This window comes from Ptychodera flava, chromosome 14 (genome assembly GCF_041260155.1).
Source record: "Ptychodera flava strain L36383 chromosome 14, AS_Pfla_20210202, whole genome shotgun sequence".
NCBI classification, from domain to species: Eukaryota; Metazoa; Hemichordata; class Enteropneusta; family Ptychoderidae; genus Ptychodera; species Ptychodera flava.
In genome coordinates, this window is record NC_091941.1 from 9,767,508 (window position 1) to 9,780,711 (window position 13,204).

Below are 13,204 nucleotides of genomic sequence, written 5' to 3' on the forward strand. Positions count from 1 at the left end.
AAGTTATGAGAATTTATTCGTGGAACAAAGAACAGATTTCCATAGTGTGCCTGGCTGCAATCTAAAGTTTTTTTTTTGAAAAAGATAAATTTATTTCAACAAAGTCGCAAATAAAACAAATTTACATAACTGCAAATGTGTCAAAAATACAATGCAACTTTTCTGAAAAAATAAAAACAAAATCAGTCATTTAACGAAAAGATCATATAAATGCATTCAGGATGCATTCTTCTCTCTGCCTGGCCCGCAATTTTTTTTGAAAAAGATAAATTTATTTCATCATGGTCGCAAATAAAACAAATGTACATAACTGTGAATGCATTAAAAATTACAATGCGTCTTGTCTGGAACAAAAAACAAACAAAAAATAAGTAGCTGTTTAATTACAAAGATCATCATATGAATGCATTCAAGATGCATTCTTCTCCTTCAAGTCTTACAAGGCTTGAAAACTTTGTGATAAAATCCTCGGTTTTGTTCATCATCTTATAAGTGAAATATAATGTGTTCATCCATGAAATATAATGTGTTCATCCATGAGGAAAGATAACATTTTAATTGCATAACATAGGATTGAAGGGAAACTTTAATCCCATCAAGAGTAACTGAATTTCGTTTTCATTTTCGATTATTCGACACTGTGTATTTTACAAAGGATGTAATACAATAAATAATGTCAAATGTTGCGTTATTAACATTTTCGATTCAAGCAATTGCTAATCTTTTGATATTGAATGATATTTTTATCAAAGTTGTATTTTCTGACAAAGAAAGAAATACATTTCTCCCAGATTTCTTTTACATATTTACACTCAAATAAGATGTGTTCAAGTGTTTCTTCTTTGCCACAAATATGGCATTTCCCGTCACTTAAATTGAAAGTTTTGGCCAAGCTGCCTGTGACTAGGCCTCTATGGAAAATCTTCCAATTTAAATCATTTACTGAATTGCTAACGATTCCTGTTGAATTAAGACGACTGTATAAAGTATGCGCCACTGCGTGTACAACGCCCTCATCGGTACAAAAGTTATTGCTGTTGTTTCTGCATGGTTCAAAGGTCACCTTACCCTGTGTGGTTGAGCTGGATTCTAGATTTCTACGGAAGTACCATATCTGTTTTGTGAGTATGAACACATCGGTTGTAAATTTCTCACCCGTTTGCATTCTTTTCATCAATTTAGTCACACATTTCGCTTTGCGAGTCGTTGTACATGGCATACTCCACAGCAGTCTAGGATCTTCGGTGTACAACCCTACGTTTAGCTTTAGCTTTAGCGATTAGCCTACGAGCATTCGGAGCAAAGGTCCTCGACCATGAACAGAATGGAAAAAAAGAGAGGCAATATAGACCAACACAACCGTCAGACAGTCGCTTGTGGTTATGTGAATGCCCCCGGGCGGTACCCGTTAGGAGAAGTAGTAGGAGTGTGCACAGGTTGCTTGAGTTGCCAGTGTAGTGAAGGGGCCCCCTCCCCGGGCCCCCTCCATGGTATACTACACTGGCAACTCCAGGCACCTGTTGCCAGTGTTGGAGCACAGTCCCTCTATCATAGAGGGACTGTGGTTGGAGTGTGCGGCCAGCTACACATAAAATCCCCATACTCCATTTTGGACCACAGGGGGCAGATGAAAGTCCCCTGGGGTGGGAGGAGGGTTTTTTGTGCAACGGTTTACCTTATTTTATTTTATTAATTTTAACTGTGATATTTCAAATAAAGTTCAACTCCAAACTGTCTGACTGCTTTCTTTATTACCGGTACTACAAGTAATTTTATTAATTTTGACTGTGGTATTTCAAATAAAGATTTCGACTCCACACCGTCTGACTGCTTTATATATTACCGACAAGTCTGTATCTCCTCTCCAACTTGTGTATACACCACTGTAATTGTTCCAAAAACATTGCCAACTTGCTAATCCGCTGTCCTATCAGCGGATTAAGTGATTGATTGTGGTTGACTTAATAAGCTAATCCGCTGATACGCGCAGTCATTAACAAGTTGGCAATGTTTACGCAGCAATTAGAGTGGTATGTGTACTGGTTGAAGAGGAGAATAGGAATTGTAGGTATTGAAAACACAGTCAGACAGTTTGGAGTCGAAAGCTTTATTTGAAATATCACAGTCAAAATTAATAAAATCAAATAAGGTAAACCGTTGCACAAAAAACCCTCCTCCCCACCCCAGGGGACTTTCATCTGCCCCCTGTGTTTTGGACCAAATATTAAAGCTGCACTTTTCAATCCCAGTTTTTCGCATTAGTGGAGTTCTCCTCCCAGTCAAACACTTGGCCAGTACGATGTTTGATTTCTATAACATTAATTACACAAACTGATCTCAACCTTTTGTCACCTTTTGCTGATCCTGCAAACAGAGTTTATACAATCGTTTGATTGACAGTCTGTTCAAATCGCCAACGGTCATTGATTCACCACCACCAACGCTCGTATTTCCTAAAAATCATCTTCCAATCGCATTAGAATTTGAATATAACCCTAGAGTTCGATCGGCAGCAACTTCGCGCGGGCCGCTTGACAGTCTGTCTGCGTTTTTGCGGCCGGAAAAATCTAAAAAGTGGGATTTTCTGGAGCGTGCCCGCGTGTTGCCTGTTTGGTGTGCACTTACACATTGAACGCCGCCATAGCTTCGCGTCCTTTTATAGGGAGGCTCCGCCTTTAAGACCCTATTTACGACCTGTATAATCTTTGACCCTAGTAAAAAAAGTACGGTCGTGGGGCTACGGCTGGGCCACAAGCAAAGCCTTTCTCCAAATCCGTTGCCCTTGGCAATACCATGATTTGCCGAAATAGAAAAAAAAATAAAAATTTAGAACAACATAGGGACAATCTAAAAATTTTGGTGAAAATACATATGTTTGATTTTGATTTTGGCTGGCTGGCTGAAATCATACCCCATTTTATTCCAGTGGTTACTGAAGCCACCACAAGTTTACTGCACTTTAGGTCACACTGGTGAAAACCCCACTGCAAAGGATGGAATGTATAGGTATTGGCATGTAATTGAATTGACTATTTGACTATCAGTGTGAAATTTAGTAATAAAAGATGTTTTTGTTTTTCAAATATTTTACTGCATAATTGTAATGTTTGATACAAACTAGGACTACAGAGAGTTGTTCCTTCTGCAATAGTGTGGCAGATACATTACATTCATTACATCATGAAACAAATTAACTGACAAAGCATGTCTTCTTTCTATGTCTTCATAAAGAAAAGCTATCAGGGAAATGATTTATGAAGTAAGAGAGACATCAAATAAAGTTCATGTAGACTAAAACATCTCATCCAGCTGTTCAGTAACTGAAAAACACTTCTTTTGAACAGTTCTTTACTTTCTTTTGCATCAATTTCTCATCAAGCTAATGTTGAGATTTACCATGATGGTTAACCCTTTGAGAGCTGTATTTTTTCCCACCAAAATTTTAGTGCAATATTTTACCAACTTTTATGACATTTTCTGTAATTTTTCTCATAATTTTGGACTAAATGAACACATTTCATTGGCCACAGTTTTTTATCAAAATTTTGTCAAAAATCAGACAAAAATTTATTTAGGTATCATTTTTAAGGGTGACAAAATTTGACTTTGGCGCTCAAAGGGTTAATTAATAGGATTGATTTCAAATGATTGTAGTGTTATCATGAATGTACAAACATAATTATTTGTATGATTATTTACAATTCTTTTGGAAATACAAGTACAAGAATCGATGAAAATGATACATTTTTATAAAATTGTTGATGAAAATCATAAAAATATAGTGTCAAAGAATCTGAATACAATCTGTCACAGTAACCAAGAGCAAATGTGAAGTGTGGATGTCTATTTATAGCAATGTTAAATTGTGGCCATGAAACCCCACTTTATGGAACCACACCAATGGAAAATTCCTATGTTATGATAATTACCATACCAGCTGCAAGTGAGTTCATTTTTGACATGTCATGGTAGAAATCCATTGATATCATAAACACTGATTCTAGCTCCACAGTTACAATAAGAGGTGTTGTTGTAATATGACTCGCATATCACCATTATTTCATCTACTCTTTTCTGAAAGTTACAGTGTTTAGTTCATATATTTTCTTCCATCCTCCAGGCAACCATGATTTCTATGACGCTACTCGGATGGTTTGTCGTCATCATCCTCTTCCTTGTTGTCATTGCCATCTGCATGTCTGATACCGACCTGACTTTGAAATTTTATGAAAGATTTGGCATTCAAAATGGAGGTATGTATTCATACTAGATATTTTACAGCCAAGTAATTCTATCAAATGCTTGGATAATATTATTATATCCAAGAAATCTATTCTTATTTTGTAAAGAAACACAAATGTTTTTGTGACTATATATGAGGAAAACATAGTGGATGGTTAAGTTAAGTTTTACACATTCAACAATAAACTACTTGAATTACTAGGTTGGCTTGTTAGCCTGCTATTTCATGACATTTTAGAACAGAGCCCAGGCTACGGAATGACAATTGTATGTGTTTCGAAGATTAGCATATAATTACTATCTATTCGTTAGGGAGCGTTCAGTTTTTACGGCTGGGGGGGGCCGGCAAAATCTTGTCGCCGGTGTTCAAAAAAATATAGACCCCCCCTGCACATTTCGTGAAAAAAAGATGACCCCCCCTTTGTCAGACTAAAAAATTGATGACCCCCCCCCCCCCCCCCCCCCCCACTTAAAATAACTAAAACCCATATGTCAAATTTACCCGCATGGTTTGGATTTGAATTCCGGTACGCGGCGCACTTTATTCGTGTAGCAGAGATGCCAGTGCACAGACTTCTCAGCCACATCCATTGAAACGTCTGTTAATTAGGATGACTGTAAGGCAATTTTTAACTTCATTTCCATAGACAACTCATGTCCATGGACATTGTATAAAGTGAACTTTATTGGAGTGGTTCGCCAAAGGCAGCCCTCCGGTTAAGAGGGTCATGGGCCATTAGGTAAAGTCAACTTTATTCTAGTGGGCCACCAAAGGTGGCCCGCCGGTAAAGAGGGTCGATCATGGCTATTGCATAAAGTAGACTTTACTGACAGGGCCGCTGAAGGCGCACGGCCATTAAGATTGCCGTGGGGTATTACATAAAGTCAATTTATTGGAGTGGGCCGCCGCAAGGTGGCCCGCCGGTAAAGAGGGTCGATCATGGCCACTGCATGAAGTAAACCTTATTGGAGTGGGCCGCCAAAGGCGTCTGCCCGTTAAGAGGGTCATGGGTAGTACATAATGTATATTTATTGTAGTGGGCCGCCGAAGGCGGCCCGCCGGTAAAGAGGGTCGATCATGGCAATGGCATAAAGTGAACTTTATTGTTGGTATTATGTTTTTGAAAATGTGGTGACCCCCCCTTTCCTACCAGTGAAAAAGCGATGACCCCCCCCTTTGCGGATTCCAAAATTTTGATGACCCCCCCCTGGATTTTGCCGCCCCCCCCCCCCAGCCGTAAAAACTGAACGGTACCTTACATAAGAGAATTCCTTTGATTGACACTTGTGTCACTAGGTGTTATATGCATATATATTGGTGTAAATGTCTTTTGTCTTCAGTCTCTGTCGAAACTCCACAATGTCGACTCAAGTATTTTTTATGTATACCTAGACTAGTATATTCTCTAAATCTTGTAATGCAGTTTTATAGGTCTTGTAAATCCGCTGTCTTTTGACAATGCGTTGTAAGGGGGAATTATCCATGGTGAATTTTTTTAGGGTACACAGTATACTTTTGGGGAGTGACGACCACTGCATACTGCATATTATCTCTGTTGTGTATCATTTATTTCTCATTTCTCGAAATTTAGTATAGATCGCAGATTCCTCATTGCTGATACAACCGCGCCCTCAGTGTCGACTTGTCAACTTGCTACACTGAGCTGAGCTTGATAAAAAATCATTCAATCTAAAACAACAATCAATCACAAGAGTGTAGCAATAAATCAATAAGCTCCTCGACTATTCTTTTATTTTTATTGCTGTTTCATGAGAAAAGAAAACTATTTATTACAGTACTGAAAAAATTCTTTTCCAGAGAACCTGAAGGATAAAGTGATATGGATAACAGGAGCTTCCAGTGGCATCGGAGAGGAACTTGCCTACCAATTGTCTGGCATAGGCTCTAAACTAGTTCTCTCAGCAAGACGAAAGAGTGAACTAGAAAGAGTGAAATCAACATGTCTGCAAAGAGGTGTCACTGAAGATGAGGACATCATGATATTACCACTAGATCTAAGTGTCTTTGATAGTCACCCATCTGCTGCACAGAAAGTCCTAGCAAAATTTGGCAAGGTAATCACCAAATTGTTAAAACACTCCTGGTAAGTTTTTAGATAAAAATAATTGTGAAAAAAGCACTTTATGATGATGATAATAATAACGTGATTTCAGCAGTTTTTGGTAAAATTGGACTGAATTGAAAAAGTTTACCCTAATTTATAAGCCTCTATTATGGAGTATATAAAACTTTATGATATATTTAACTTTATTATTTATATTTTATTGTATTTATATAGATTGATATTCTTGTCAACAATGGTGGCCGTTCTCAACGCTCCTATGCACTTGATACATCCTTGGAAGTTGACAAAGAATGTATCAAGTTGAATGTCATTGGTACGGTGTCGCTAACCAAAGCTGTTCTCCCTGACATGGTGAAAAGAAAATCTGGTCATATCGTCATCATCAGTAGCCTCGCAGGGAAACTACCAGCAGCTCTACAAACTGCTTATTGTGGCGCAAAGTTTGCATTACAGGTAGTCAGTCTACATATGTATTTTTCATTTGGTCAACATTACGCATTGAATTTTCTTGTGTCAGGAAAAATGTATTGTGTGCACACTACAAATCATTCTTTCAATGAATGTTGTTTTGTAATATTTTAAAGAGCCAATATTGCTTACTTTTCATTATTTTTATTTTGTATGCCAATTGCAAGTTCTTATTCAACTCACAAAAGAATGTTGAAACACCCACTACCTATTTCACTTGTCAGCACAGTGTCTTTACAGTGTACATTGTATGTGAAATATGCACTGTTGTTGTTTACATTTGAATTCTAGTCTGACCAGAATTCACTTGTCAACAATAATAGTGCAGTTTACACATGTACAGGCTGAGTTGACAAGCTGAATACTGTGTATATCAATATGTTTTTGTGAGTCAAACAAGAAATTATGGTTGACGTTATAAAAATAGTAAAAAATCATCAAAAGTTAGCAACTGGCCCTTGAAGCTTTTGTGTTGAATAGATTTTTGGAAGTATTTGTCTTCTTTCACCAAACATACCAACCAACCCCCTGGTTTATGATGCAGATGCAAAACATGCATGGCATTACACTGAAAGCCAGCTGAAATTTGGGAAACAAGTTCTTAAAGCAATTACACCAGTGTGATAATTAACATTAAATCAATTTCTTCATTCTCAGCTGGTTTTTCACTGTAACACTGATGCTGAAACAAGATTAGAAACTGGTTGTTTTTCTTTTCATTTGACCAAGATTTTTGAAAATCATAGTTTTACATTAGCATTGAAAATAACAGATTTGGATGATTATGTATGTATATATATTCTGATGAAATTGTCTGTGTTTTCACCCCATTTCCCTCTCTAGAGGTAAAACTTTACTATTAAAACAATGAGATTGGCCTAAACCACTGTGATGAAAGGGTTAAGTGGCAGATTTTTTCCATCTTACACTATGTCTTCTGTTCAGGGTTACTTTGATGCTCTGCGATCAGAGCTATATGGTGAGAATATCACCGTGACAACAATATGTCCTGGTCCTGTTGTCTCCAGCGTTGTACAGAATGCCATGACATCTACTTTGGACAAGGTATGTAATCAGACGTTGTTTATAAAGTACCCTCATGCCATGCTATGGTTTGTTTATCTGCTTTGAATAAAAGTTTGTAGGAGAATTCTGAGTGACATGCAGAGTCTAATTTATGCACACACATACATCCATGGATTTACAGATTGTTTGATTATTATGCAAAATTTAGTTTTTAAGGGAGTTCATGCCTCGAAAATGAGACTTACTGTGCAAATTTTGCTATAGTATTAGAGAAACATATTACCCAATATTTACAAATATATTAAATTCAAAATGGCCACCATCCCCGTGTTATCTGTATTGGGGACAATAAAATTCCTGATTTTCACAAAAATAAGCTGGTGAAAACTTTTACTCCATGAGCTTCAAAATTAGCCCCCACAAGTGGCAGGCAAAAAGGATATCGTTAAAGTTTGAGAGTCCGAGTCTGTCCTTGAGGCAAATTCTACCTTTAACACTCAAGTCACCTATGTGGATTATGAATCACAGAAACACCAAACAAACAAACACACAAATATCACAAATAGTAAATTGACATGTCTGTCCATGTGACTTTATCTTGTCTGCCTTTCCATTGAATTCCAATATTTACATAAAATGAGTAGCAAAATGTCCATAAACGATGTTCCAAATGTAAGTTTAGCTTAAGACTCCCATGATTCAAATGTCACTCGACAAGAATGCCACATTTTTTATGAAACACATTTGCACCTTTAGAGAGGTTGTTTTGAGACTTTGTTATCAAAAATTTTAACAGTAGAGCATAATCACAGTGTGAGATTGTAACGTGACAGTTCATTTAAAATATTGTTTTTTTCAATCCATGAACCTGTTGTCAGACTGCTCAAGATCTTGGTGTAGATGCTGCAATGCAGTATGGGAACAGAATGCCGACAGCCAGATGTGCTAAGATTATTATCACCTCAATGGCCAACAAGTTGTCTGAAGTCTGGTGTTCTAAAAATCCAATCCTTTTGGCTACATACATTGGACAATACATGCCCACAATCTTTAGGTATGGCAATTCACGATGACAAGTCGAGATCCATAAGTTTAATAGATTGATAGATATTTCACATTTTCAGATTACATTCTCTCTCTGATTACATATATTAGATTGCTGTTGATCACTAAAATCTTTAAGAAACACCAAACCAAAAAACCTAATCCATGACAAGCGTTTTTACTTCACTGTGACCCTCTTCACTGAATTGAACTTCAGTGGATTCAAAGAAATTACTGTACTGTCAAATCAGATCCAGGAAGATTCGCTAATCAAGAAAATTAAGGTGACTTCAGTAAAAGAACAGTAGGTTATTAACATATATCATGACCCAGGCTCATTTTTATCTTTGCTGACAGACATTTAAGAAAGAGATATATGTTATAAAGTTTTGAAAATTGATAAATTTTTAGCCAAAATCACCATTTGCATCTTATGATCAAACAGATGAATCACTGAAATTTTGCTTTTTACACAATGCCTTTGGTACAATCTTTAAGAAATTTATTCTTGTAAATCATGGAGTTCTGATCATCCAGATGAAATTTGTACATCAAGTCAACTTCTCCATGGTTAGCGTAATCTAGGGATGAATTTTAATTTTTGGTAATTTTTTTTGCCTCCCAGATCTCTTTCGACGTTCTTTGCTAGAAAGCGCATCAAGTCTCTGAGGGATAACATGGTAACCATTTACTTTGTTCTGCTCTTTCTTGAATACCAACTCATCACCCAAACACAACTTGCCTCCTAAATGTCTTGACTTTAAAGGCACTTTTTAGACAAGATATTGTTGAGATAAAGACATACTATACAAGTCAAGCAGTTGGTGGACACTATCACGGTCCATTATGCTGGACTTTGTTTACAGATTGGACAATAAAAAATCGCGTATTGAGGTCACCTAAGTTTGACAGAAAGAAAACAAAACTCACACCTATGTTTTGAACCTGTGAAAATTCACCAAATTATTTCTGTTGCTGTTGCTCGATTTAACTGTCATATATTTCACCAAATTGAAAGTCAATAAAAAAGTAGTACAATCAGTAAATGGATATATTCAAATTTTTTGTCTATTTCTCCTTTACAGCGTGAGAAGAAAACCAATTAATCACCATGGCACCATTAAACTGATTTCTGATCATTTCAAAAATTCCAGATAGATATGGAATCTTTTTAGATATATGCAAATATTCTTACCTAAAATCAGAGCGACTATAATTTTCTCATATCATTTTTTTAAGGTGTACATGTTCTTCTTTTAAAGAGTTCTCCTGATCTTGTCATGATAAGTAGTCGAGAACCTGTCCTGTAATGTTGACATTGGTCAACACTGTAGTGTGTACAGCCTTTGTGGATCTTAAAAATCCCACAAGGAAGGATGAATTCTAGACAAAATGGCAGCTGAATTCATCAATGTAATTTCAATTGATTCAATAAAGGCACTTGAATAAGAAAACTGAAGAAGTTACAAATTTTGAGAGATGGCATTCCAGTTGTACAGTCATTTGCGATAAAAAATCTGAAGTTTTCAAATAGTGTAATTTAAAGAAAAAAATTCACAAGTGATGTAAATGGAATGGTTGAATTGATGAAGTACATGTTTGAATATGCTCTTTATTAAGCTACAGTACTGTGTACATTAGCATACATGTCCCCTTTCCCAAACTACAGAAGATTGTATGAATTATAAATGTGTGATTGAATTGAACAAATTTTAAAAAAGGTTTGCAGCCAACATTGCCATCTACACAAATCTCACAAACAAAGAATGCTATCTTCTATGGAACAGGTTCTCCAAACATTCAGATATCAATTCGATTCAATTGAAATTGCAGGTTTGTAGACAATTAATACATTTTTGTAGAGGCAACTGTAGATCTTTCCATCTGCATGTCTGTCCATTAAACATCAAAATCAGAAGTCCTGAAATAACTAACAGGGTACATGGTACCTAATGGCATCATCTTTTGAAGATTGGATTTCATTAAGACTTACTAAAATCATTGCTTATTTGTAATATTTCATCGTTCAAGAACAATCCAAGAGAGATTTTGACAAATTCATGATGCACAGTCACGCGCAGTGAAAAATACTAGGGACCAGCTCAGCACGCTAATTTACATTTTCAAAGATAATTTCTGGAAAGACAAGTTTGCTCTACGTGTGTTTTACTCATTTGTAATTACTTATAAACAAGAATCTCAGTACTATTTTAAAGCATACTCATCAGGGCTGTTGATTGAGCTTTCATTTCGAAGGCAGTGCCTATGAATCTGACATTGTGTTTCCAAACAAAGCAATAATAAATTGTCGTTCGGTAGATAACTGTAATACTCAATGAAAGAACATTTTTATAAAGATTTTACATTGGATTTTTTCACCAAGAGAAAAATGTTCATTGTGGTTCCTTGAGAGCCATGTGATGTGAGAAGAAACTTATGATAGAAAATAAAATGTAGTGAAATCTAATACGTTTCAGCAGTCATATTTGTTACAGATCGAATTTTCTTTCTCATATTCTAGTGTACCAGTAATTCTACCCTCAGGCAATGGATTTGCCATTCCAGCATTGTCTATATAATGCCAATTTTTTTCTGCCTCCAGTTGTGGGTAGATTTATTTTTTTACAATCAAGGGTATTTCAGTAATTCTATAACTTTATGAATTTTAGAAGTCAATGATCTTGAGCATCAACATGGGATGAAATTCAAAGTAGCTGACTTGGGATAATTGTTACTGGTGTTATTGGTACAATTTTGTAATTCAGAACAAGAGTTAAGAGGCTCCCTACATCACCGCAAAATATACAGGAAAAGTGAGAGAAATGTGTTTCAAAAGAAATACAGCTGGAGTTAGGTACGGAATTGTGTCTTTTCCTGAAAGCCATTTCTAAACTACGTGTATTCCCTGTGGGAGCTAAACTAGCTAAAAACGATAAACACGGAAAAAAAAACCCCGATAATTATCACTTTCTAATCGTTCTAAGTTCAGAAAATAGCTGTAGATAACAAAGTCGGGCTTGGAGTAAAACAAGTTTTCCAAGGATATATCGGATAATAACGATAATTATCACTTTCTAAATATCGTTCTAAGTTTAGAAATTAGCTGTAGTTTAGAAAGTTTAGAAAGTCGGGCCCGAGGTTGAAAAATTTTTTCCAAGGATATATCGGATAAAAACGATAATTATCACTTTCTAAATAGCGTTCTAAGTTTAGAAATTAGCCTTAGTTTAGAAGGTTGGGCTTGGAGTAGAAAAAGTTTTCCAAGGATATATCGGATAAAAACTGATAATTATCACTTTCTAAATAGCGTTCTAAGTTTAGAAATTAGCTGTAGTTTAGAAAGTGGGGCTTGGAGTGGAAAAAGTTTTCCAAGGATATATCGGATAAAAACTGATAATTATCACTTTCTAAATAGCGTTCTAAGTTTAGAAATTAGCTGTAGTTTAGAAGGTTGGGCTTGGAGTGGAAAAAGTTTTCCAAGGATATATCGGATAAAAACAACAATAATCACTTTCTAACTGGTGTTCTAAGTTTAGAAATTATGTAGTTTAGACAGTTTAGAAAGTCGGGCCTTAGGTTGAGAAAGTTTTCCCAGGATATATCCGATAAAAACGATAATTATCACTTTCTAAATAGCGTTCAAAGTTTAGAAAATAGCTGTAGTTTAGAAAATCGGGCTTGGAGTGGAAAAAGTTTTCCAAGGATATATCAGATAAAAACGATAATTATCACCTTATAACTAGTGTTCTAAGTTTAGAAATTAGCTGTAGTTTAGAAAGTTTAGAAAGTCGGGCCTCAGTTTGAAAATGTTTTCCAAGGATATATCGGATTAAAGACGATAATTATCACTTTCTAAATAGCATTCTAAGTTTAGAAATTAGCTATAGTTTAGAAAGTCGGGCTTGAAGTGGAAAAAGTTTTCCAAGGATATATCGGGTAAAAACGATAATTATCACTTTCTTGATAGCATTCTCGGTTTAGAAATTATCACTTACTAAATAGCGTTCTAAGTTTAGAAATTAGCTGAAGTTTAGAAAGTCGGGCCTTGGGTGAAAACATTTTTCCAAGGATATATCCGATAAAAACGATAATTATCGCTTTCTAAATAGTGTTCTGAATTTAAGTGAAAAAAATTTGTTCGAGGATATGTCGGATAGAACCAGGAAAATACTATATCAGTTTTCCCAAGCGGCAAATATAAAGCTCAAATGTGATTTTTTTCCATAGACCCGCGAGAAAAGCACCTCGTATTGAATTGACCATTGCAACGGGCAAGAATTGAATGTCATGAAGTAGAGAAATGTGGCTGTGAGTGAGCGATGACGAAACATTGTGAA

The 13,204-nt window shown here is 35.9% G+C and overlaps 1 protein-coding gene across 1 annotated transcript; it reads left to right on the forward strand.

Annotated features, from left to right (window-relative positions):
• Positions 1–1,025: 1,025 nt before the first annotated feature.
• On the forward strand, positions 1,026–11,334 carry LOC139149279 (dehydrogenase/reductase SDR family member 7-like). Its single transcript, XM_070720931.1, has 8 exons — positions 1,026–1,121; positions 4,121–4,253; positions 6,062–6,318; positions 6,543–6,782; positions 7,743–7,862; positions 8,702–8,877; positions 9,493–9,547; positions 9,953–11,334. The coding sequence occupies exons 2-8, from the start codon at positions 4,127–4,129 to the stop codon at positions 9,971–9,973; spliced, it is 996 nt and encodes a 331-aa protein (XP_070577032.1). The 5' UTR covers positions 1,026–1,121; positions 4,121–4,126; the 3' UTR covers positions 9,974–11,334.
• Positions 11,335–13,204: the final 1,870 nt, after the last annotated feature.

Bases quoted from the DNA above. Each gene is read 5' to 3' on its own strand.
- LOC139149279 (XM_070720931.1), top strand. From the start codon at position 4,127: ATGATTTCTATGACGCTACTCGGATGGTTTGTCGTCATCATCCTCTTC. The intron at 6,783-7,742 runs GTAGTCAGTCTA...TCTTCTGTTCAG, and splicing joins GCGCAAAGTTTGCATTACAG to GGTTACTTTGATGCTCTGCG. The intron at 7,863-8,701 runs GTATGTAATCAG...ACCTGTTGTCAG, and splicing joins TGACATCTACTTTGGACAAG to ACTGCTCAAGATCTTGGTGT.